At 38.9% G+C, this 26,693-nt stretch overlaps 1 protein-coding gene across 2 annotated transcripts in view; it reads left to right on the top strand.

Moving 5' to 3' along the window:
* Positions 1-21,492, top strand: part of MED23 (mediator complex subunit 23) — a 37,970-nt gene extending 16,478 nt beyond the window's left edge. For both annotated transcript variants that reach the window (XM_008637832.2, XM_008637833.2), the window contains 19 exons: positions 319-519; positions 1,947-2,090; positions 3,551-3,696; positions 4,262-4,507; positions 4,685-4,827; positions 5,361-5,535; positions 7,252-7,415; positions 8,554-8,678; positions 9,163-9,368; positions 10,309-10,489; positions 12,001-12,171; positions 13,373-13,589; positions 14,423-14,659; positions 15,745-15,910; positions 16,851-16,923; positions 18,054-18,268; positions 18,798-18,918; positions 19,584-19,715; positions 20,377-21,492. In XM_008637832.2, the coding sequence (XP_008636054.1) occupies positions 319-519; positions 1,947-2,090; positions 3,551-3,696; positions 4,262-4,507; positions 4,685-4,827; positions 5,361-5,535; positions 7,252-7,415; positions 8,554-8,678; positions 9,163-9,368; positions 10,309-10,489; positions 12,001-12,171; positions 13,373-13,589; positions 14,423-14,659; positions 15,745-15,910; positions 16,851-16,923; positions 18,054-18,268; positions 18,798-18,918; positions 19,584-19,715; positions 20,377-20,550 (3,237 nt within the window). In that variant the 3' untranslated portion in view covers positions 20,551-21,492. The remainder of the gene's footprint in view (positions 1-318; positions 520-1,946; positions 2,091-3,550; positions 3,697-4,261; positions 4,508-4,684; positions 4,828-5,360; positions 5,536-7,251; positions 7,416-8,553; positions 8,679-9,162; positions 9,369-10,308; positions 10,490-12,000; positions 12,172-13,372; positions 13,590-14,422; positions 14,660-15,744; positions 15,911-16,850; positions 16,924-18,053; positions 18,269-18,797; positions 18,919-19,583; positions 19,716-20,376) is intronic.
* Positions 21,493-26,693: the final 5,201 nt, after the last annotated feature.

The raw sequence follows: 26,693 nt of genomic DNA, 5'->3' as shown, positions 1-26,693 counted from the left end.
AATGCAAGATCAGAGGAATAACATTCTGCATGAATTTGTTATAAAACAGCAAAAAAAACCCCAGATGTTATCTGTGCATTGATGAGCTGTGTTCTGGAACTGAGTAGGGCATTATGGAATATATGATAAAATGTAAAAATCATTGTGACCTGTAACATAGTGCAGCTTTAATACACTGGCTTATCCTTAACTTAAGTTCAGACTTCATCTCATGCTTCCCAGCCTTCTGTCAAAATACTGTGCTGTAACTGCAACTGTGCAAGTTCTGGAGTTAATGGCAAGGCTTTTGGAATACTGTATCTGATCTCTGCCTTACAGCACAAGCAACGTTGCCCTGTGCTGGAGGACCAGCTGGTGGATCTTGTGGTGTATGCCATGGAACGGTCTGAGACTGAAGAGAAGTTTGATGATGGTGGAACCAGTCAGCTTCTGTGGCAGCATCTCTCCAGCCAGCTCATTTTCTTTGTGCTCTTTCAGTTTGCAAGTTTTCCTCATATGGTCCTGTCACTCCATCAAAAGGTAAATTGTTTGTATCACTCCCACACGGTAAGAGGGATTTAAAAAACAAACCCAGTATTTTTTAAGAAGTGTTGCTCATCCCTGCAAGAACTAGTTTATGTGAAAGAATTAATTAAATTTTTAATCACTGGTCTCTCTAGAAGTCAAATTCTCAAGTTATGGTTGTGTGAGCTAGGTGTGTTTTTAGTGTATTCAGTTACAGGATGTTGCACTATATTTGGATTCAAAGTGTGCTAATAACTAGAATAAAGAGGTAAACTGGCATAATTCAGAAGATCCAAGTACCGTGCTGTTGCATCCAGTTTACAAATGAGTTTTGAACAGAGTGAATGCCCTGTTCTGTTTGTGGACTAAAAAAACATGCCAGGCAAATGGATGTAGGAACTTGCTATTTGTCTAATCAATCTACTCAAAGCAATCAAAGGTAATTTGTCCAATCATAGTAATACTGGCAATCACAGTCCCAAGTTATTATTACTTCCTAGTAATAATTCCATTAAAACTGATACTAGTATTTGCCCTTTTCTCTGGTGCTCAGGGTTATAGTTCTAAGGGTGGTGATGCCAGTCCTCCGTAAGTGAAGCAAGGGGTTACAGTCAGTCAGCAACATCCTGAGCTCTTTGCTGAGAGCTGTATGCTGTTGATGGTTCTTTCTCCTCACTGTAGGATCAGCTTGTGGCTATTTAGGTGCAGTTTCTAATATGCCCAACACGCTACTCCGTCTTCATTTGTCCACAGTTCTGTGTTGCATAAAAATTTACTATGTATCTTGTGTTCTGCTTGTGATGGATTGTAGTTCTCTGCTCTCTTTGTTTTCCCTGAAATTAGTTTTACCAGGGCTGTATTTCTGTAATTACTGTTAATAAACCACTGAAACAATAGACATTATACAACACAATTGCACAATCAAGTATAAAACTACAGCAAGGAAGATAAGAGTAGAATATTAGTTATTAGAGAGTTGCTGTTACAGATAAAGAAGTTAATTAACAACAAAAAAAAAAAACCCCAGGTGAGTCCAGATGAAGCAAACCCAAGTTGTTCTGGCTCAGGGACTTCCTTTGTAGGAGTTTATAAAACCTGTGGCCTGATGGCAATGTGGTACTTCACTGCGGGCCTACAAGGTGGCAATTTAAGACCAATATTGAAGTGTTGCTAATTTTTCAAAGCAGTGAGCCTCAGGAGTTAACTGCATTTTAAATCTTACCATTAATTGTTGTGGCCCTCACAGAGTCTGTTTGTGTGTTGCAGCTAATGTACCTATTTCCCTTCCTTCTGGAAACACAATGTGTTTCTGCCTAGGTCCTGCTATAAAATTCTCAGTGACCTCTGCTGGAACTGTTTTAGTCTGCCCTTCTGCTTTTATAAGAATCTTTGCAGTGATTTTTCTTCTGCATGCTGTATTTGTTACTGAGTGTTCTTGACAGTTGGCAGGCCGTGGTCTCATTAAGGGGAGAGACCACCTGATGTGGGTGCTACTCCAGTTCATCTCTGGCAGCATCCAGAAGAATGCACTGGCTGACTTCCTCCCAGTTATGAAGCTGTTTGACCTCCTGTATCCTGAGAAAGAAGTAAGTCTCTGATACTAAAAGTTTCATTTTTAATTCAACTTAGGACCTTCATATGTCAATATTATTATCATTCTTGAGTCACTCTTAGAGCAGTGTGCTGCATATTTGGAGGGAGATGTTTCATAAGTAAATGATTTTTTGAGGATTTCCTATCCGTGTAACCATGTTTGTTTTTAGGGGCAAGAAAGACTTGTGTTAACTCCTCTCTTTCTTGACTTCGGTTTGACTGAGGTTTGGAGGAGCTTGTTAAAGCACTGAGGAGACTGTAAAGGAATAATGTGTAATTCTATTGTTACATCTGGGCTGTAATAGAATAGTACTTTAAATCCATTCTGCAGGGGCAAATTGAATCACATTCATGCTTTGTACATTCCTCTAGAATCGAAGTTCCTGAGGAGGGGGCACTTACAGGAAGTTCTTAAGCTTTAATTCTGGCAGCACTGTCAGTGTCAGGTCCTGATTGCTTACTCTTTTCGTTGTGCTTTTTACTTGGGTGAATGGATGGTATAATACGAATGTGTGATGTATCAAACTCATATTTTTCCCCCTGCTGCATTAGTTTTGACCCACAGAAATTCTTCAGTAAAATTTGTATAAGGAGTTTTCAATTGCTTTTGTCAGCATCAAATATGGGAAGAGCAATAGGACTATTTACTTCAGCTGTAGTGATGGCTGTAAGTTACACTTACAGAAAGTCTGTGTTTGACTAGTGCTTTTTAAGTGCTACATTTTAAGTGCTTGTGAAACTTAGGATTCAGTTTCACAAGCACTTAAAATGTTATTTCTGGCTGTTGCTGTTAAGAGGATCTGTCTTGCTGTCCTGTTGGTTATGTATTGGTGCTGTCTCACTTGCGCTGTCAGTGGTGCTTGTGCAGCAGTAACTGTATCCAAGGGAAAGAAATGTGGATGTTGACAAGGAGAGAGCCAGAGTTCCTTTTCCAGTGGCAGTACTATAGCTGTCTGGCTCCAAAACTTTTTAATTTTAGGTTGTATCTGCACCTTTTCATGAGAAGTGTTTAATGTTTAAGGATTAACTGTGATGCTGAACAATTAGACATTTTAGAAAATACTGTTGAACCACTGAGTACCTGCTATGGAAGCACATACCACAACTGGCTTCTGAATGATTTGTGAGGCTGAGAGGAAAAGTATATGTTTTGTGACTATATATGTCTGGAAATTGTATACTCTTAAGCATGAATTTCCTTTTGCCAAGGTCTTAGACATTTTGTTTGGTTTGGGTGTTTTTCAGAATAATTACTGAGGTCCAGGTCTCTTCCATAGCTCTTGATTTAAAATTACAAACACTAATGAGGGTAGAATCTGTTCTTTAAAAATGTTCCTTATGGTGTTGCAAGTCAGAAAAAAGGAAAACCTGATCTTGTGAATACTGGCTATCTAAGTTGGCTTTCTGTACATTAATCCATGTGGTATGTCACATTCATGTGTTCTTTCTTTAGTATATTCCTGTACCTGATATTAACAAACCCCAGTCAACTCATGCTTTTGCAATGACCTGCATTTGGATTCATCTGAACCGGAAGGCCCATAGTGACAACTCCAAGTTACAGATTCCCATTCCTCATTCTCTTAAACTTCACCATGAGTGAGTGTGGGGGTTTTGTTATGTTTTGATTTGTGTCTAGGCATAATGAAATAGGCAGTTCCAAGTCTGTATTCAGAATGTATTGTGTGATGCGATGCTGTATAAAGGTTATCAACAGAGTGACTTCAAAGTCATTCAGAAAGACAGAGCTCAAACTCAAAATGTTTCGTGAAATGCTGTTATCCAGCTAGTGGAAACTATATATTTTATCTCAGAATAATAAGTCTTTATTAGTGATAGAGAATCTGAAAGTAAATGGATGATTTTGTTTTGTTATGCTGTGGTTTGGAAAGTGTGGATAAGCAGTACATTGGGTTAAGTTTTTGTCAGGAAAGGTGATTTTTAAGTGTATTTCTTTTCCTGAGGTGTTTATCTAATGTAGAAAAGTCGTAATACAGTGAAATTGTGGCATAAGAAGTAGTTGTTTTGATGTGGTGCAATTAATAACTTTTGATTTTTTCTACTATTTTCTAATCGATTTTTTGACTGAGATTGTTGTAGCTGTATTCCTGGAATGCATGTGTATTCTTCTTTCTGCTTAATGTTTAATCTTTTTGGCACACAGGTTTTTGCAACAGAGTTTAAGGAACAAAAGCTTACAGATGAATGACTACAAAATTGCCTTGTTGTGCAATGCTTACTCAACCAATTCAGAGTGTTTCACTTTGCCAATGGGTGTACTAGTAGAGACTATTTATGGAAATGGCAACATGAGGACACCTCTTCCAGGGACTAATTGCATGGCATCAGGGTCTATTACCCCATTGCCAATGAACCTCTTGGACTCACTCACAGTTCATGCCAAAATGAGGTACAGTATACACAGCTAGCTTTTCTTTTTTTTTTAACCTGTTAATCTGTGTGTAGCTAATTATCATCAGAAAGGCTTTCTGGACATGTCATTTATAGGTCTGTTCATTTACTTTAAAAATGTGTTAAATTTCAAGTCCACGTTTTTGATTGAAAAACGCTTTCTCTCTTTCCTCAGTCTGATTCACAGCATAGCTACAAGGGTAATTAAACTGGCTCATGCAAAATCTAGTGTGGCCTTGGCTCCTGCTCTTGTGGAAACCTATAGTCGCCTGTTGGTTTATATGGAAATAGAATCCTTGGGCATCAAAGGCTTTATCAGTAAGAAAACCTCTTTTTTTTCCCCTTTCTTTCTGTTAAGCAGTATTTTCTTTTAATGGCAACTGGAGACTGTAGTAAAACTGAAAATGTAATGATGCAGCATATATAAATTATTTTAACATACAAGAAACTGTAGGAGTTGTCCTAGTGCTGCAGTAAATTCCAGACTAGTTGTGCTACTGTCCCTTTAGGCCATCACTTGTATGGCCAGGACCTTCCTGGTTGTGCTGCATTGTGCAAAAACATGCTTAATGGAAAAGCATAAGCGAAGTTACTTTATGAGACACACAAGATACTTAATTGTTCTTGTTAAAATAATTTGCATGTCTGCTGTATGTGTTCATTCAAAAGATTATTAAGCTCTGTACATTTACAGCATCTTCAGACAGCACTTGCACATATGCTCTTTGGAGGGAATACATTTTTCAAATCAAATGTCTGACTTGCAGCCTAATAAAACCAGTGTACTCTGTATTTATATTTTAAGGTGTGATCAGCTGTAAAACTTACTTTACAAACTTCTTTTTCATAAGGTCAGCTCCTGCCAACAGTGTTCAAATCTCATGCATGGGGAATTTTGCATACTCTGCTAGAAATGTTTAGCTATCGGATGCATCACATCCAGCCTCATTACAGAGTCCAGCTCCTCAGCCATCTTCATTCCTTGGCTGCTGTGCCACAGACTAATCAGAACCAGCTTCATCTCTGGTGAGTGACATTTGCCATATTTGACCATAGTCTCAGATTCAGCTGCATGAGAACTGTTTAAATGATACTTCCCAGTCTTAGTTCTGTGGCTAACTTGTTTTGGGGTATCTCAGCAGGGCATGTTTCAGCAGTACAGTTGGATGTTAGTAGTAGTGCTCTTCAGAGTTGCATGAGGCAGTGTTTTGCACAGACATGGCAGCAGTGTCATGAGTCAGCACACAGGATGTGCACCAGAACTATCATGTCCAGAAGTGCTTCTTGCATGGTAGATAAAGGGCAATACCTGTAACTTGTAGTCAGTGCTTGGCTTGTCTGCCAGTGAGACTGTCCTTGCTTCTTTCTGTAGAGGATGCTTAATTCCATTACAAGAGTTAAGTTGGTCCCACTTAATTCTTATGTGAGGTTGCTTTTCAGTCAGATCAGAGAATTAATCTGGTTTACCCTGCAGCTGAAAAGGAGTTTGTGCAAAGCTGTGGTAACGGTACATGAACCTGAGTGGAGTCCCTCATAGGAGGTGTGTCCTATCAGCCTAAAACAGTAGCTAATTTGAATACAGGAAAGGTGAAACAGCTGGTTAGAGAAAGTCTAGAAAGGTTATGCAGGTAATTCCAGGCAAAAGCTCTGAGTTTACCTTAGTGTTAACGAAGTTGAAGAGCATGAGATTCAGTTTGTGTGTAGAATCTGGGGCTTGTCAAAAATTGGGGGAAATAGTGTCCTTTCACTCTTAGAGTACAATAAATCTTGTTGGGAGTATGTGAGACAGAGTAACTTCATTATTACCAGTTCATATAGAGAAAGTCTAATTATACACTAAATTTACAGATTCGTAGAATGGTTTGGGTTGGAAGGGACCTTAAAGGTCATCTAGTTCCAAGTCTTTTGCCATGGGCTGGGACACCTTCCACTGGACCAGGCTTCTCAATTTCTTAGTCCAAATTCAAATTGCCTAGTTGCTTATCCTGTACCAAGCATAAAGGAAACAAGTTAAGACAAGTTTCTCCTTAAATTCAAGGCCTTGCTCTCTTTATTGACCTCAATCTTGTTTTAGCATCGTAGTCTGTAAAATACAGATGTTAGTCACTTTTAATGAGCACTGCATGCAAGTAGAATAGAGTTAACGAAATTATGGCTTTGGCATTTCAAAGACACAATGTCATAAAAGTCTTTCCAATGACTTCAAACTGCCTGGTGTGAAAAGTGCTTCCAGCTAAAGCACTGGAAATTAAAGTGCTTTTAATCAGAAGTTGTACTTCCTCAACTTCCTCATTTCTTTAATAAGGACAATTTACTGCTGTCTACTTGAAGATGGTAGTTAGCTTTGAAGATTTCTATGCATTATTCATGCCTTTTTATTTTGGTTTTGCATATATTTATTTATCTGTGTATCCTTCGTTAGATGAAGATGTGCAAAAAAGAACAATGGGGGGCTCTAAACTGAGAGACTTGAGGCTCTTTTTCAAGGTCTCTGCACTTGGAATTTTTGCTAAAGCTAGTCTTGAGTGCTTTATTTGAAAACAAGATACTGAAATAGTTGATAACAAATTTATTAAACAGTAGAAAAAGTGAACTTTTTCAAAAGGTTAAGAACATAGTCTTTAAAACAAATGTTTCTGTATTATTTGAAGCAGTAAATGGAGGAAAAAAATAGGTATTTTTGGAAACTTAGAAACATCAGCTTAAGCATTATTTGCTAACTGGACTGTTTCCTTCTTTCAGTGTTGAGAGTACTGCTCTAAGGCTAATCACAGCTTTGGGCAGCTCAGAAGTCCAACCGCAGTTCACACGGTTCCTCAATGATCCCAAAACAGTTCTTTCAGCAGAATCAGAAGAGCTCAACAGGGCTTTGATCTTAACTCTGGCAAGGGCAACACATGTGACAGGTAATGGCAGTACATCCCAGTAAAAGCTGTAGTCAAACAGTTTCTCTAAAGTACTGTTCAAAAGAGTATTATGGAAATGACCTACTAATAAAACATATCCCATGCACTTCTGGTTTTGAAAAAAGTTTAATTTTAATTTCCAACTGCTTCTGTTTAGGCAAAAAGGTATTATTGAAGCAGTAGTGAAATGAGACATTCTTTAAAAATTTATGCTGAGGTACACTGTAGGGTTTGGAGTTTTTTAGTGTCTTATTTTGAGTTTCATTATTTTACATCTAAATGTTTGGATTGATTACTGATACATGCTATTTAAAAAAACAAACATGAAATATTCACAGCAACTGTGCTGCTCATGTGGAAGCCAGCCCCTGTACAGCTTGCATTTAAGAAAAAGTAGTCTGCATTTTGGGTTTCTTTTTTTGGGAAGAGAGAAGAGGAAGCTTTCAATGTGTCTTCTAATGTTCTAACAGTGTGCAGTTATGGGACATGGATCAAGTTTTTCTTAGCTTTGAGGGGGATGTTTTTTCTCTCCTTTTTTATGGTTTTAGTCTGCAGCCTCGCTGGAGTGTTTGAACAACTGATTCATAGAGACTGGTGGAGGTGATTTGAAAGGGAAAGGACTTCTTTGTGTTGGTTTCTTTTTTGTTTTTTTAGCCATTTCTCAACCTTTGATGAAATCAACCCAAGGATTGGGGGAATAAGGCTTCTGTTTCATATCTACAGCTTAATTGGGGGAGGTACTACTGAACAGCCTTTTTGAAGCTATTTTGAATATAAAATGGCATCTGGCAATTTCATCATCATTATCTTCCTCAGGATTTTTTTCTAAAAGTCTAATCAGTTAATTAGCAGAAGCTTGTTTTAGTGACATTACAGGAAATGAAATATAAAATGTTAAAATCCTGATTGCTTTATTTCTAGCTCAAAACTTACAAATAATTTCCTTATTGTTAATAACATAAAAAAGGTAATATCCAGCTTCTTCTGTAGAGAAATAAAGTCAAAGAAAGGGGCTGTGAGAACTCAGACAAAAAGGAAACTGTTGAACTAGAAAAGCCTGGATGCATATGATGACAAAAGGAATACCAATAAGAAATGGTTTTGTGTGAAATTCTAATACCATCAATCTGTTTTCTAGACTTTTTCACAGGCTCTGATTCAATTCAGGGAACTTGGTGCAAGGACATACTGCAGACTATCATGAGTTTCACTCCACATAACTGGGCATCACATACACTGAGCTGTTTTCCAGCTCCTCTGCAGGTAATAGTTTAAAACTGAAGATCTTAAAATTAGAAATACTGTGAATTTACTCTCTTAACAAGATCGTTTGCCTTTTGTGGGTTGGTGAGATTCTTCCCCTGTCTAGGGGAATTGATTTCAAGTCCCTAAAGAATGCAGCGTGATTATAACATTGCTATTTCTTTAGAAATGTGTCAGCTACATTCCCCTGGAGTATTCTAAGGCCAAGTGTGGTCAACTGATACTTCTCGTGAAAGGTCAATCAGATGGTTGAAAAATGAAAAAGTAAAAAGTTGGAAAAGCCATTTTTTCTTGTGGCAATTTGCCATGTGATTTTGTTAGTGACAAAACAGTCACTGTGGTATCACGGTGAAATAACAGCCCTCCTTAGGAGGTTGTATTGTACAAGAAAGTAGGAACACATACAATGCTAAGTCAGGCAAAATTTCCCTGTTCAAATGTTTTACTGTAGGCTCTCAGTCACAGCAAAGCCTCCTTTTTTCAGGTGTTCTTCAAGCAGAACAATGTGCCCCAGGAAAGCCGTTTTAACCTGAAGAAGAATGTAGAGGAAGAATACCGGAAGTGGAAGTCAATGACCAGTGAGAATGAAATAATCACACACTTCTCTGCGCAAGGTTCATCCCCACTTTTCCTTTGTCTCCTCTGGAAGATGTTGTTAGACACTGATCACATTAATCAAATTGGTTACAGGTGAGCTTAAAAATGTGCTAATTTAAAGTTATTACAGCAGCATTCTCGGTTCTGAGGATATAGGTCTTGTGGATTAACAGCTTGTTCTTTTAATTAATCCAAAGCATGCACAGCATGGAAAAAGAGAGTGAAGATAGGTAGTAGCCAGCATGCCATGATACTTGTGTAGGGTTTCAGATTGGTTCCACCATGCAGTGGTCCACAGTGCATGTTTTACCTGATGAGAAACAAGGATGTGAGGTGTTTGAATTAAGCAGTTTACTTGTAATAGCAGTGTTTCAGGCAATCTGAAAGAGTAAACAGAAAATCTGAAGCATTCATTTACTTAGCCTTTATGCATGAATAAAGGCCAAACATTTCTTTAAAAAACAAATGTTGGATTCAGATGAAAATTCATTACAGAAATAGTAATCACCTGACTTTTAAGATTTGTTCCTAGTAGAAATAGCATTAGTTCCAGCTGTGAAAAATATATTTATTTCTTTTCAGTCCTTCCTAGGTCTGCTGAAACAGTATTTATGATAGCATGTGTTACTCTTGTGTGCAATGAGGAAATAGTTTATAATGCTATGGCTGTATTAAAGTGCATAGCATAGGAAATAAAAGTTGAGTTGCAGAAGGTTGTCCTCAGAGGTGTATAACTACAGTTACAGAAGTAAAGCATGGGTTCTGGGCAGAATACTACAGATGAAATTGGTGAACTTGAAGCATTTCTCCTGATTAGTATTTGGACATAGGAATTCACTTGCTCTGAAGTTGGGTTTTTTGCTTTGCTTTGGCATTTCCTTCAGTTAATTTAATAAAAGGGAGGAAATTTTGTCCTTTTTTTTGTTTAAGACAGTTGTGTTAAAACCTGTTAAGTCATATCAAATAGACCAGTTATAAATGTATTAGGAACTGTAACAATTTCTTGTTGCCTTTTTTTTTTCTTCCCTGGTAGAGTGTTAGAAAGAATTGGGGCCAGAGCTCTGGTGGCACATGTCAGGACATTTGCAGATTTCTTGGTGTATGAATTCTCTACATCTGCAGGAGGACAGCAGCTCAATAAATGTATTGAGATTCTCAATGACATGGTGTGGAAATACAATATTGTAACACTGGATAGGTTAATCCTCTGTTTGGTAAGTATCACTTCAGAAGATAAGATGGCAGTTCATGCAGTCTGCTTTCTGACTCATTTTTAGGAGCAATCTTTTTAAAATGGATTGTTCTTAAATAGTGACTATTTGCTAAGTCAATAATCGAGTAAAATAAAGAGATTACTTCTTTAAGCAACATAAAATTCCAACTCTTACAGTTCTCTGAGTCTTCAGGGAAGCATTTCTTCGTTATTTAATGGCAACCATTGAACTGGTATTATTAAATGTTGTGATTAGTGGTTTGGGTCTCTGACCTCAGAGCTGTGCAGTTGTTTAGGCTCCTCAGAGGGACCTGGACAGGCTGGATCAGTGGGCTGAGGCTGCTTGTCTGAAATTCAACAAGGCCAAGTGCTGGGTTCTGCACTTGAGTCACAACAGCGCCACGCAGTGCTACAGGCTGGCCACTTCTGGGCCCCTTACTACAAGACAGACATTGAGCATGGCCAGAGAAGGGCAGTGGAGCTGGTGAAGGGTCTGTGAGTAGCAGCTGAGGGAGGTGGGGTTGTTTAACCTGGAGAAAAGGAGGCTCAGGGTAGACCTTATCACTCACTACAGCTACCTGAAAGGAGGGTGTAGCCAGGTGGGGGTCGGCCTCTTCTTCCATAAGAAGTGAAAGGCGATAGAACAAGAGGAAACAGCATCAAGTTGTGCTGGATTGGATATTAAGAAAAATATCTCCACTGAAAGAGTTGTCAAGTGTTGGGACAGGCTGCCCAGGGATGTGGTTGAGTTACCATCCCTGGAGGTATTTAAAAGATGTGTAGGTGCAGCGCTTCAGGACATGGTTTAGTGGCAGTGCTTAATTAATGGTTGGACTCAATGATCTTAAAGGTCTTTTCTACCCTAAATGATTCTATGGTTGTGCGATTCCTGCAGCCTTAGAAGGTAGAAGGGAAATGGCATGCTATGATTCAAGCATACGGAAGATCTTGTACCCATTACAGTATGCTTTCTTTGCTTAGAAATCAGCCTGTTTCATCATAATAGTAAGGCAGAAATGGCATTCTCTTGCTTTTCGTGTTATCCTATAAAATAAAGCAGTATTCACCTAGAGAGAACTACATTTGCATTCAACAGTTGTCCTTTATATATAATTTAAAATCTCATCTTAATGTAAAGCTGGTTGTTTGAATTCTAATTTGGTTTTCAGACTGAAGTTCAATCATGTCAGAGTGGCCAGAGGTTAAAAGCAATCTTAATTTCATTGTCACTAATTTATTATTTTCAATAAGACAACTGACAGATAAAAGAGAGCTAGAATTTGTGGAGAAAGTGCTGTCACTGGGGATTTTGTAAGACCTTCTGCCCATGGAATAAAGAATGGGATAGGGATTGAATCTGCCTCTTTTTCATGTCTTCACTTGAAAAATAGAGTTGAAAGACCATATATTCATTGGGAATTTGTGTGCAGATGTAGCAAATTTGGCTGCCATGTTTTAGAGCAGACAGCAGTGTCAAGTGTGATTTCATGTATCTGATCTATTTCGTTTAAGGCTATGCGTAGTCATGAAGGAAATGAAGCTCAAGTTTGTTACTTCATAATCCAATTACTCTTACTGAAGCCTAATGATTTCAGAAACAGAGTGAGTGATTTTGTGAAGGAGAATTCTCCCGAACACTGGCTGCAGAATGACTGGCATACAAAGCATATGAGTTACCACAAGGTATCACAGCTAATAACATTCTTTTATTGTAGTAATTTCTGTGGAATTGATACCAGCCATCATTTACAGGACAGATTTATCAATTTTTGGACTTGCCTAATAAGCTGTAATTTGTTTAGGCTAGTACGTAATAACTTTGAAATTATAATGCAGTAATATTCAAAGATAGAAGCAGCTTAAGAATTTGGTGGATGTTCATTCTTGCTCATCTAAATAAAATAATTTTAAAATCTTGGTTTTACTGAAATTCATTTAGAGCACAGTTTTTGTGTGTCAAGGAGAAGGTATTTCTTTCTGGTGTTTTATGACTATACCAACAGTTAAACCTACATTTTCTTCTAATTATTAAAACTTCTTCCATCTTCTGTGTGGCAAGAACATGATAGCCTGATATTTAAGAGAAGAGAATTGCTGAGATTTTAATGCTCCTGTAAGCATACTGGTATCTGCTGGCTAGAAAGGGATGTGCCAATGAGCTGTTCTGTCAAAAAATAAACACTGAGGTGGAACAGATACAAGCAAACTCTCATGTAGCTCAGTACATGCCATCTAGTTTGATCCAGGAGCTGTTTGGTCTATATTAGCCCTCTGACTTGGCTGTGCAGTGTTTTGACAGTGCCTAAAAGTGTAAGGGTAGCAGGGAAGCAAATTAGCCTGGAAATGCTCTGACATGGCTGCACAGTCACTAGACCCAGCCTGCCATATAGAAAGTTCAGTCACAGGTAAAACAAGCTCAACCCTCAGCAGTACCCATCTGTTATTTGAATACACTACAGTTCTTTCCCAGGGAATTATTTCATTTAATTATTTCTAGTGTTCCAATTCAGTATATGATGCAGAAACTTCCAGTAGTGCTGATTTCCCCTAGGTTTTCTCTTCAAGTACATGACAAAGGACACTTCAGTGCTGGCTGCTTTCAGCTTTGCTTTGGGGTTCTTAATGTTCTGCTATGCCCATTTTGAGTGGCGGTGAAACTTTGTTCTGGGGGTTTCTTTAAGATGTTATCTACTATTCTAATATAGCCAGTTTAAGTCAGAGTTCAATTTTCTTCAGTAAGCTCTACAGTGAAATCATCTCACTGAATTCAAATGTGATAAAGAGGGTTATGAAGTGTCTTTTTAAAGCAATGTAGATGCTGAATGTTTAACCCATTGCTTATAAAGAAAGAGATTTTGATTTTGTTGGATTTCTTTCCCTCCAGAAATACCCTGAAAAGCTGTATTTTGAAGGCTTGGCAGAGCAAGTGAATCCCCCAGTTCAGATCCAGCCCCAGTACTTACCAATTTATTTTGGAAATGTATGCCTGCGCTTTCTGCCAGTGTTTGACATTGTAATTCATAGATTTCTGGAATTGCTTCCAGTGTCCAAATCACTAGAAACTTTATTGGATCATCTGGGAGGTTTATACAAATTCCACGGTAAGTTAACCGTGAATACAGACGGATGTATTCCTGTTGCGATCATTCTGTCCTCTTCACCCCTTTCATTCATAATGTTCATGTCTTAGCACAGCAGTGCTTTATTCCTTTCCTATTCTCTAAGCCCCGTGTACATTTACACAGAGAAGTGCATTTCCTGTTTAGTGAATTTCAGCTTACTAACAGTGAACTTGCTTTTATTCAGGTATCTCTTGTTAATTCATGCTTCCTTCACACTTTTCCCTTCCATTCCCTTCTAGTAGTAAATACTTGGACCCCTGTGTCCTAACAAACTTTCTGTTACCAAGACTGAAACAATTGAAAAGCTGTTCCTCTCTCTATCCTTACTTAAGATTCAAATAGTTTGACCTGATACTTGAATACTTTTAGAAATGCACTTTTATAATAATTTTTTTTTAAATAGGTGTCATTGCTGTGTTATGCTCAGACAATTTACGGTAATCTTTTTTACTGTAACTTCGTACCTGGATTCTTCTTACTTAATACCTTCTATATGAAGAGATGATTTAGTCAGTTTACTTACAAATATATTAATATTATCATTAAGGTGTGAACTGTTAGTAATACTGACCTTCCTTGTTCCACTTCTTTTGTTCTGCATACGCACTAAAGTATGTACAAGACAAAGGAAAATCAGTTTTGTAGAGTACATTGAAGTAAAGAACATGAATCAATTCCATAAGCGCTGTTTTTAAATACATGCAACTTAGTCTTGCAGAGCTCTTGATTTCAGTTTTGTTTCCTACCAAAAACATAGAAGTGATGCTGGAAGTTATTTCTGGGTTTTGTTGTTTTCCTTTCCTCCTTGGCAGACCGACCAGTGACCTACCTGTACAACACTCTTCACTATTACGAGGGGCATCTCAGAGAGCGCACAAACCTCAAGAGAAAACTCGTTCATGCCATAATTGGCTCTCTCAAAGATAATCGTCCACTCGGCTGGTGTCTGAGTGATACTTACCTCAAATGTGCCATGAATCCCCGAGAAGAGAACCCATGGGTTCCTGATGATGCTTACTATTGCAAGCTCATTGGAAGACTGGTAGACAATATCCTTGTAAAAGTTTGCTTAAGTAAGCTGTGACAATGTCTTACAGCTTCATTTCATCAAAATATGAAGTTCAATTTCTTTATTATTCTAGAGAGGGGCTGTGCTGCCCGAGTAGATGCCTTAAAAGATACGGTGAAAATGAAATTCAGCTGTATAAATATTTCGCTGTAGAAGCATCACTTAGAAATACAGTTACTTGTGTTTATGCTTTCTGAATTGGATTCTGATCATGCAAAAAAATAAGCTTGATGCAAAGTGTGAGTATTTAAAAATTTTTTCGAAAATGAGATTACTGTTCTGTAATGCCAACCATTAAGCATTACTGAGAATAATATTGGGAGCAGTGCCACATTTAAGATGTGGGAATAGCTGGCAAACTAGAGAATAGGAATCTCCTTGGATTTTGGCTTATTTCTGAAGCAGCTTTACACGAGTAGACCAATTTTCAGGATGTTAAAAGTTCTTCCACTCCTTTTCCTGAACTTCCCTTTGTTTAATGTGTAACTTGAAAGAAGTTTATTGGGTGTGAAAGCTAAAATTATATAAGCCCCTGCTTTATTGCAAATGTTAACTCTGGAGACCTTTTCTGTATGTATTTCAAATAAGTTAGTCTTGTTTGGGAAAATGAAATATTTTCAGAGACTAAGCAGGTGTTCCTTTTGCATAAACTGTCACCCTAGAAGTCTGCTAGAAGATCTTACAGAGAGGCAAATTAATGGTTTCTGAATATACAAGTAGAAAATTCCTGTTATTTATATTTTCTCATCTTGGAAGCAGACAGTGAATGAGATGGTTGGTGTTGTTTTTTCCACCTCCTAATCAGGGAAGTTTATCCTTTGCATGGTCTTGTGTGTGTAATATATTTATAGCTATGTATTCCCACAGTCCTTCAATGACTGAGTGTCAGCATCTTATATTCATACTTTTTTTTCATGTCTTTTTTTTATGAAATGTGGTTGTTCTACTTGTTTTCAATACCTTTCAATTCAATTTAGTATGTGGTTTATGCATCCGTTTTCAATCACTGTGCTGCTTATACTTGTCTGTGTTGGGGCAGCTTTTTTTTCCCTTAACCATTGCCACCTATGGCAGGCAAATCACCTGGTCCATTTCCAAATTGTGACTGGAGGTTCAATGAGTTTCCTAACCCAGCTGCCCATGCCCTGCATGTTACCTGTGTTGAGCTCATGGCTCTGGCTGTTCCAGGGAAGGAGGTGGGCAATGCTCTGCTGAATGTTGTGCTGAAAAGGTATGTTGGCTTTCTGAAATGTTTTTTTGCAATATATCATAGATAATTAAGAGATTGCTAAAGTAGTCTGTGATACTAATTTTCTAATTTTTAAAAAAATTAAAATATATATAGGTAATGCTTTATATATAAGGTATTTTTGGATGACAAGGTGACAGGGATCAAGCAGAGAAATCACGTTGGACTACTGTGGTGTAGTGGATTGTGTGCTTCAGGAACGGTCAACTTGGCATGATGCCCATAAAAGTTAGAGGGAAGATCTCACACAGGCAAAGATCTTATCTTTTGGGCTCAGCAAGAAAGCCTGGAGAAAGCCTGTTGTTCTTTGAGGCGTGCTGAGAGAAGGACATCTCATCAGATGATGTCACAGCATCCTTGAGTGCCAAGAAAGGGATAGGAGTCATTGGCAGGACTGAATCTTCCCAATGCTGATGCAGATCAGAGGTACTTTGAAACAGTGGTGTGCCAAGGGTGACCTTTTGTCACGATGCGTTAAATTTGACCTATACCACTGAAAAAAACTGCAGTGGGAGACAGGACCCCGTATTCTTGTAGCTGTTCACTGAGCAATGACAAACTGGAATTACTCAGTTTTAGCCTCCTTCAGCTTAGTAATACATTATTGTTAGCTCTGTTAGGGGAATATGCAGGGAAGGGGTCAATAAAGGGACAAACAACCCTTAAACACTAACGCTTAAGGAAAAAAGTTTGAAGCCTTTGAAGAATACCTGCTACTAATGCAGAACACGCCCGAATAAAGTTTTGCATGCAACATCCCAGTAGCATTTATACAATCTTTTGGCTCTTCTAAATACCTGTATGTGTTTTTGTAGTTCTCTCAATGTTCTTGCCCTAAGTGCACCTGGTCTGTAGATGCACAAGAAGCACAAATTGCAGTTGTGTATTTCAGAGCCTTAGTTTTCTTTTTCTTTGTCTCTAGTCAGCCCCTGGTGCCAAGAGAGAACATCACAGCTTGGATGAATGCGATTGGACTGATTATCACAGCCTTACCAGTGAGTCAATATGTTGTATTTTAAAATACAAAACTTAATCTTCCATGAAAGATTTATCATCTTTCTAGTGTACATTGTAAAAACTTATAGCCAACATCTGTAGATTCCACAGCAAGCTATTCAGAAGGCTGTGTGCATGTTTGAGAAAAATCTACTCCTCCAGCATGGAAAAATTGACCATGTGTTTTGTTTTTCTATTATGTTTTGAGGCTAGGATGAAAAGAAGTAAATCACTCCTGTTTAAACATATAGTTAAATGCCATGTGTGTAGTACTGAGAACTGGAGCTATGTAATAGGAAGATCTATAAAGGTTCTCATGCAAAGTTTTTTTTTTGATTAATGCTTGCACTTTTACATCCTATAGTTTTTAAACCATGTAAATGAGATGTGGCTAAGATTGCAAAAGGAAATGTGTGCAGTACTGCAGCTTGTGTATCAGTAGAAACTTTGATTTTCTGAATATCATGACTCTTGGTACCTGACAAAGACTGCCTGAGTAATTTCGATTTTGCCATGTTGCTTATATGTGTCACAGCTGTCTTTCCTTTGTGACCTCTCTTCTCCAATAAAATGGTTCCTCTTCTTGGAGGGAAGACAACATGGATTTAATCCTCATTATTTTTATAATGGTTCTTATTCTTCATGTTCTCCCTCCTTGCATCTTCATGTATATTCTTTGCCTTTTGTACCTTTTTTAATTTCCTGTTTCCATCTTGGTTTTTTGGTCTGTTTGTGCCTGCACTTGGAAGACTAGAAAATTCTCAGACCTCTTCCACTAAGGCTTTTTGCCTTGTCTTTGCTTCTTTTAGAAACCTTTATATTAGGTGATTAAATAATTAAATTTGTGAGATATGTCTTGATAATGCCACACCCTTGAGTGTGCCATACCCACTAACATGGATGCTTTCTGTGTCGCGCGTCTTAAATTTTCATCTTCATCAGACATGGTTATAAACTACCATGTCATTTATAACAGTTTTATATATACCTATGTATATATTTTTATATACACATTTTAGAAATGCAATAGTAGTAGAAAGAGCTGAGGAAGCATTGTCTTAGGTGATGTTCTTTTTATAAACAATTCTGACTTTTTGGGGTTTTGTTTGTTTGTTTTCTTTTCCCCCAGGAGCCATACTGGATTGTTCTCCATGATTGCATTGTGAATGTCATCAACAGTCCCAGCTTGACATCAGAGACAGAGTGGGTTGGTTACCCATTCCAGCTATTTGACTTCACAGCATGTCACCAGTCTTACTCCGAGATGAGTTGTAGCTACACTTTGGCTTTGGCACATGCAGTCTGGCATCATTCCAGCATTGGACAGCTTTCTCTCATTCCTAAGTAGGTGTAATGATACTTGATAATGTAATTTGTCTTTTAAATTCCGTACATACTGTAGATAACAAAGCTCCACCTATAGCACTTATACCAGCAAATAAGTATGTACAGGGGAGCTCCAAAATTTGCCAGATGGATCACAAGGTTTTTTCCAGCTCCCTTGTCCACTGACATAACTCTTGTTGTCTGTGGGCTTTAGGGCTGTCACGTGGTGAGACTGCCTTTAATAATCCTTTTTTAATCTTGATTAGCTTTTATGCTTTTATAAATTTGAATTTCTCTTAAAGCATGGACTGTAGCATGTTCCTAAAGCATCAACTGTAACAGTAAATATTATTCTAAATTCTAGAGCTGCCCTGAAATAATATTTGAAATAGTTCATATTTGCAGAGGCACGCTGTTTTTTTAAAATAAAGGTCTGAATCTGTGAGAGAGAATGTGATGCTTTGGCTAGAGCTTGGTACAGGTGAAAGAAATGAAAAACCCCTAATAACCAAACAGTTGATGTAGTAAATGTCTTGACATACTGCAGGTTTCTCACAGAAGCGTTGATACCCATAGTGAAAACAGAGTTCCAGTTGCTCTATGTTTACCACCTCGTGGGCCCTTTCCTGCAACGGTTCCAGCAGGAGAGGACACGGTGCATGATAGAGGTAAAGTCTGCTTTATACTGTATAGATTATTTTACCTTTGCAATTATCTTATGAAGCAGAAAGGGATAGAAATCTTTAATAAATATTCAGAATTAAATTCTATACAAATTAAGCAGTAATTGCAAGGATCTGAATTGCTGAGTGGGTATTCAGTTTACCCCATTAACTGAAATCTTGTTGGATAAAACACCTAGTACACTTTTTTTAAGCAAGAAAAGAAATAAAACCCCAGAAATATCAAGCAATAGATGCTTTCTTTGGCTCTTAAACTACTTGCAAAATACACATCAAACTTACTGCCTGGAAGGGAGTATGCAAGAGGTGAATTGTGAGGATGGAGAATATAAGCTGTTTCTTACATGCATGTCAGTTGATAAGAGTAGGGGAGGAAAAAAGAGATGGAGCTGGCCAGTAGGCAGATGAGCTGAAAAATGTCAGATAGTACAGACCCTGCTACAAAGAAGAGCTTAACTTGGGAATCATTTAGTTGAGCATAATGGAATGACTTAGACGTGTCCATTTGTCCGTGTAAGAAAGCAAATTGTTAGAAATCACAGCTACTTAAAAAGCAGTACATATTTATTATATTATTTAACAGTATTTCTAATCTAAAGCATTTTAAAACCTGTTTTCATTTGGGCTGCTCTTTGTGTCCACGGAAACAGATTGGAGTGGCATTTTATGAAATGCTCCTGAATGCAGACCGGTACAGCTCCCACCTGAACTACATGGATCCCATATGTGATTTCTTGTATCATATGAAATATATGTTTACAGGTGACAGTGTGAAAGACCAAGTAAGTAAACATTAGATATTGATACTTCAGTTTTTCTTCCCATATAGTAATTTAATCTTTTTGTGAACCATTTTTCATAAGTAGCAGTACAACAAATTGGCTAACAGTTGATTAGTCCCTATATACAAATTAGGAAGTTGGTGCACTTCTGCACATTTAAAAGCTTCAGATGGAGTAGTCTAGGTATCTCAGATTGCAAGATAAATTTATGTAGTCTAAAATTTAAGATACAGCTTCAGGGTGCTTTAAATACTATTATTAGAGCTATCACTAGAAATAAAGCTATTGAATGTTTCCTAACAGTCTGTTTCTCTAAAGTTCTACTTATTTTCTGATTCATTAGTGTAACTTGACCTGTGACAAAGGTCAAAGGAAGATTTCTTTCATGTTCAATGAAAAATTATTCACCCAATTTATCTCTCGTTTATAACAGTATGCCCTTTAAAAAGTGTCAGTTGTGTGACCTGTTTTACAAAGCTTTGGTGCACAACTCTTACAACAGGGACAGTTTTTTTAAGATTGGTTATCAGAAGAGGTCCAAAAGTTAGTATTTTTAATAAAAATTTTTCCATTCATTGTTGTGCTAATGTGATGTTTGTGAACAGTCTGTAAAAATACTCCTGTTCTTTACTGAATGCATTTTTTTCTTTTTTTAAAACAGGTTGAGAAGATAATTTGTAATCTAAGGCCAGCTTTGAAACTTCGGCTGCGCTTTATAACACACATCAGCAAAATGGAGCCGGCTGCTGTTTCTCAGCAGCCCCTCAGCAATGGGTCCCCAGCACAGCAGCCCAGCCAAGTGCCCGTCAACGTGGCTTTGCCAGTAACCCAGTGAAATGAAGTGCTGGGCTGACCTTGGTGTGAAGGCTTCCTCCTGTTACTGACCAAGGTGAAGCAGCATCTGATCTGAAATCTGGGATGCTTTATAAAAGGGCAGAGAACCATGTACAGACTTCTGCTTTGATTTGTTTTGCATCATGAAGCTGCCCAGCTCTGTGCATGCCGGTCGTCTTAGCTATTTGTACTAGACACTAGATGAGGGATATGTTGCCTTTTTCTGAAAGCACTGAGTAAAGGTCCTCTGCAAGCAAATACGTGGATTTCTGAAGAGTGTACCATATTCTGCTCCCTATCCTGGGTTGAGTCATCTGGATTTTTCCTTTTTTCTGCCTGTGGTATGAAAGGACTCTCAGTGTGTGTGTAAAATGGCCTCTTAAAATTTGGGTTTGCCTTATGAAAAACTTATATTTTTTCATCCAACAGAAGAACTTAAATTCTTTTTGTCTTTTGGGCAGACAGTTTAAGCCCTTATACAGAAATGCTCCTACACAGAGAGATTGCATCAATTTTATTGAGTTAATTATGACATCTTTCCAAAGACTAAGAATGAACCTTTGAAAATATTTGTAAATTTTGTGTGTACAGATTTCATTAAACACACCTCAATGGGTTTGATGTTGTGTCAGTTACTAGACTGCTGGATTACACTCTGGAGGCTGTCTCCAGTGAATCTGTTGGAAGTCTGCATATTCTCTTCAAGCTGTGCTGGTTCATGTTTGATCTTTCCCACTTGGGAAGTGATGTAGTTTTTATTAAGTCAATCACACGAATTTTAGTGATCTTACTATATTTTGGATTTGTATAATATTCTGCCTCAAGGTTTATGTACTAGTTCAGCAGATTTTGAGAAGAGAATTGAAAGGCTCAATGTTTTGTAAATACTCATCTTTTTGGACAATTTTTTCATTAAAAAACCCCCACACTTTAAGAAACTGCATTAGTATTTTTAAGTTGTTTTTTTTTCCATAACCATTACTTCTAAAAATAAGGATTGACCATAGCAAGGATACTTCCATGTCCCAAGTTTTCTATCAGCCTTACATTAATGACAGTTTTAACATGTTGCAGATAGAGTACAGATTAGTAAACTCAGGTCTGATTTATGTATCTCTAAAAATTTAGCAGTTATGGAAAGAAGTTGCTGGCTCAGTGGGTTGAAGTTCTTTAGTCTGCTTTTTTGCTGTTCTTGTACTGGGATCCTAAATTCTGCCAAGTGTAATCTGAGTAACAGAACTGTGAGTGCTCTTTGATGAACTTGTAGTCTGACAGAAAACCCCATTTGTCTATTTATGCTGGTAGCCGGTCACAGGTGGTGTTCCCCAGGGCTCAGTGTTGGGGCCAGTCCTGCTTAATGTCTGTGTCAGTCATCTGGACAAAGGGATTGAGGCCACCCTCAGTCAGGTCACAGATCACAGGGGGGAGGCCACACTCACTCAAGGGGAAGTGTTTACCTTCTGGAGGGCAGGAAGGCTCTGCAGGGGGATCTGGACAGGCTGGATCCATGGTCTGAAGCCAACTGTATGAGGTTTAGGAGGGCCAGGTGCCACGTCCTGTACTTGGGTCACAACAACCCCTGGCAGTGCTGGGGGCAGAGGGGCTGGAAAGCTGCTCTGCTGAAAAGGACCTGGGGATGCTGGTGACAACAGCTGAACATGACTGTCATAGGTTAGCAAGCATAGTCCCGGAAGGGACGTCCTTGCTAAGGGGTGCTTACAGTTTCCTCTGGGAACTGATAGAACCTATCAGCTGGCCAGTTTGAATATGGACAATTCTCTAAGCCACTTAAAGTTGTGATCACCTCTGTGATCCACATTTAAGAATAGGCAAACTCCCCCTCCAAGCTCTCTCTCGTTTCCGGCGCTGGCACAGGTGGCTGCGGGGCCCGAGTGGGGGCCAAGAGAGAGGAGATGCTTAAAGCTGAAATTCTGTTGTGAAGCTATGATATATCAGAGTATCCTGTTGTAATTTCATGAAGATATGGGGGGTGGAGTGTTCAACTCGTGAGCAGAAGCACCTGCGCTGAGATAGGCAGATGCTGACGCAGCTGTAATTTCATGAGAAGTTTGGACAGGGAGAGATGAACCAGATGAGGACTTTTGCTCCAAACGGGAAAGGAGAAAACCTCAGTCCGTAGAGATGAACCAGATGAGGACTTTTGCTCCAAATGGGAAAGGAGAAAACCTCAGTCCCTAGAGATGAACCAGATGAGGACTTTTGCTCCAAACGGGAAAGGAGAAAACCTCAGTCCCTAGAGATGCTCCCAGAGATAGTCCTAACGATGAAGATGATGAAGACCCTTTGCTCCCAGGGAAGGAGAAGGGCCTCTGTTTTTGTTTCTGAACGGCTCAACCTTAAAATTGTACCCCAAAAAACTTCAAGAGTGGACCCTCGAAAGCAGTTGCGGGAAAAGCTGCAAGTCGGGGGAAAGGACTCACACGCAGGCAGAGAGACTCCTCTTCCTAAATGGACTGAACAATATTTGGAAGTGGGCGGCTGTCTCGTTGTGATAATGTTTTCATAGCATGAGCAAGAAGAGACTTCTCTTTCTAAATGGACTGAACAAGGTTATTATGGAAGTGGTAAACAGACTGAACATCTTAAGGGTTGTCTTTTCACATTGTCAGTGGGAGAAGGGAGGAAGGTGGGGGGAGGAGGAGAGTTCTGAAGGGTGGTATAATTTTTTTTTTCTTCTTTTAGGTCTGTTAATAAACTTCTTTATATTCTTTCAAGTTTGGTGCCTGTTTTGCATTTCTCCTAATTCTTATCTCACAGCAGATAAACAGTAATGAGTATTTTGGACCAAACCACTACAATGACCCATCAGTGTGGCCAAGGAGGCCAATGGCATGCTGGCCTGGATCAGGAATAGTATGGCCTGCAGGACTTGGTGGGATAGTATGGGATACTACTGTGCCAGCAGTACTCAGCACTGGTGAGACCACACCTCAAACCCTGTGTTTGGTTCTGGGTCCCTCACTACCTGACAGAGATTGAGGTGCTGGAGCATGTCCAGAGAAGAGCAACAGAGCTGGGGAAAGGTCTGGAGTCTTACAAAGAGCAGCTGAGGGAGCTGGGGTTGTTAACTTGGACAAGAGGAGGCTCAGGGGAGACCTCATTGCTCTGTACAACTGCCTGAAAGGAGGTAGCGTGGTGGGGGTCAGTCTTTTCTCCCAAGTAACAAGGACAAGAGGAGATGGCCTCAAGTTGTAGCAGGAGAGGTTTAGATTTGGTATCAGGAAAAATTCCTTTGCTGGAGAGTAGTTCATGCATTGAAATACACTGCTCAAGTAGAATCACCATCACTGAAGTGTTCAATAAGCATATGGATGTGGCACTTGGGGATGTGATTTAATGGTGAACACAGGGGTGCTTAGTCAAAGGTTGGACTTGATGATCTTAAAGATCTTTTCACCCCTTAGTAATTTTATGATTCTGTGTTTTTAAACATCTTGTATTCCATTCCAGAGTCAAGTCACTCTAGTGCCACTGGGCTTGGTTTTGATAACAAGACAAACAATAGTGGGTCAAATAGTTGGTCCCCAAAAATCCAGTGAACTGTTCTGTACAGGCCTTCCCATAGGCTTTCTGGGAAGACCCAAGAAGCAAAATTCTGGTTGTGGGTTTGCAGACTTTTGTTGGCAGTGAGACTTCTCTTCCTAAGCACTTCTGGAGCACATAAATAGGAAAGCCTGTAAAAAGAGTGTGTTTTGTGGCTGTTCTGCCTGCATGTTCTAACTGAGCATCTTTCTGAATTGTCTTATTTCATATTGAAATAGTTTTGGTGCTTTATGTGACACCTGGAGTGTCCCTTTTAATATTTAAACCAGCACCTGTTTTCAGTCACAGGGATTCCAGAGGCAGCATTGAGGAAATTGGGTAGCTGTCATCAGCAGCAAATCCTGAGAGTTGTTGAAATTCTTTAAAGCTCCCTCACTGTGCTCTGTGTCTTTGCCACGTGTGCAGTTAGGTTAAGCTGACTGTGGAACACTGGTCTGGCACTATTGGGGTGGGATTTGCCTCAGCTGAACTGGCACTGGCAAATCATTGAAAAACCTGTATTTCATCAATAGTGGACTCAATCTGAGCTTTTGTCCCACAGCTTAAAGGCTGTGCATCCCACTAACAGTGCTGTGAGTTGGGACCCTTGCTCACCTAGTAGGATTAGGGATTTACATGTTCTATATGTTGTAAAATGCAAAGGAAGGCCATCTGTTCTCCTAGCACGCACGCTCTTTCTCTGCAAAACTCACCAAGTTTCTGAAGTTGCTACCCTCACTAGTTGGAATAATATCTCTTCTGCAATCATCTACATTTGCATTTTCAGCAACAGTAGTGGTCTAAAAATCAATTCTTACTGGTGCTTGCTTTGAGTTAAACATCTTGTCCTTTAAAATCCAGCTAACCGAATTCCCTTTCTAAAGTGCTAGCACACCAAGACAAAATTTTAGTGTAATTTCAGACATATGTTTGTTATTGATTATGGCTGTCATATGGCTGGGTTTTGAAATTCAAAATATGTCAGTCAAAATCTGTCAGTCTGCTGGAACTCAAAGTGGTTGAAAGTAGTGAGGAGTAACATTAGTCTGAGGTTTGGGGTTTGACTTACAGTTTTTGTTTTGTATTCCAAATTGCAGGTAGCCACTATTGGAGAGACACAGTAGTACCAGGCTTCTTCCATCTCAGATCTGACTCTCACAGAGAGTATTGATTAAGTAGGACTTGAAAGTCTATTATAATGTGACTGGCTGAGTCAACAGATTCCTAAACCTAAAAAAACCCCAACAAAATTAGTCAGGAAAAATTTGAATTCCCTTTTTAGCCACCAGAGGGAGATTTCTTCAAAAAATATAATCTGGTCTTCAGTTGTTTCTGAGTATAATGCAACATTCTGAACACTCAGATCGTCATTGGATCTACCAACATTTTTATCCAAGATTTGACAACATAGAGGCCACATTACACCGTTGTCCTTGATGTTTGAAATATGTTTTATTTATCTTCCTCAAAGGCTTGCTGGAGGACCCCAGAGAGCTATGGGATTTGCAAAATCTTCCAAACAAATACAAAGATTTTTAGTCTTTCAGAATTGTCTCAGATTATTTTTTTTTTTATAAAAACCATTCACTTGATTCATGCAACAGATACCAGAGTTGATGACAGATTTTTGTACTTGATTACCTAAAAAAATAAAGCAGTAGATAAGAACCATGTATTTGAGTTTGATTTTTAGCATGAAGGCTTTTTAGGACATAAATGGATACCTGTGGCTTGGCAGGCTGTACCTGAAATCATGCAGCCTTTTCTGAAGGTGGACCTAACAAGGACAATATCTCTGCAACTTTAAAGGTGGTGAATATTTTTGGCTTTCCCTGTGCCTTTGTTCCTTCAGCAAATATGAGCACAGTAGGGATTTTCTGGTTCAGGATCCAGAAAGCCAACATGGCGAGGTTCCCATCCAACCCCCCTATTTATTCACTTGTGCACCTGCTGTTAGCCATGATCAGAGAGATATCACTGTGCTTCTCCATCCATTCTTATCATTTCAGTTAAAAGAGAGGTCTTTGTTTGAGGGTGTGGGGGTGGTCTTTTTTTTCTTGGTTTCTTTTCCTTTTTTCCTTTTTCTTTCCCTCCCCCATATATCTGTTCTGCATAAGCTCTTGTGAGCTGTGTTGCTGTTCAGGTCTGGTCCTTCTCATCATTAATGTTTCACACAGAGACTGCTCTGTGACCTGGTGATGTGCATCTGATGTCAGATTCAATAGGCATGAGTTGTTTCAAAGGTAAATGGGCACCTTCTAATATTTTTCTCCTGAAATGTGAGGAAATCCTGTGTCCTGGTGAGAGGAATGTGATCGGTTCCTGTCAGCCATTAAAGGCAGAGGATCTATAGTTCTGTCCCAACCCTGTTTCAGACCTGAGCAGGCCCAGGCTGCTTTACAGTTTAATTTTTAATTGAAAAGCTGAAAAGTCCCTGCATCTAACTGCCCCTACATCAGTGCTACATGGGAAATTCTTAAGCAACCCAGGTACCTTTGAAGCAAAAGGCTTCAAAGTCCTGCATGAAGGAGGAGAGACTGAGGGAGGTCATGCAGCCAAAGGAAAAAAACCCAGCACTATTAAATAGTTCCTAGGTATATA

This window comes from Corvus brachyrhynchos, unplaced genomic scaffold (genome assembly GCF_000691975.1).
Source record: "Corvus brachyrhynchos isolate BGI_N302 unplaced genomic scaffold, ASM69197v1 scaffold14, whole genome shotgun sequence".
NCBI classification, from domain to species: Eukaryota; Metazoa; Chordata; class Aves; order Passeriformes; family Corvidae; genus Corvus; species Corvus brachyrhynchos.
Note: the sequence above shows the minus strand (reverse complement) of the source record. Positions and strands in the feature narration are given on the sequence as shown.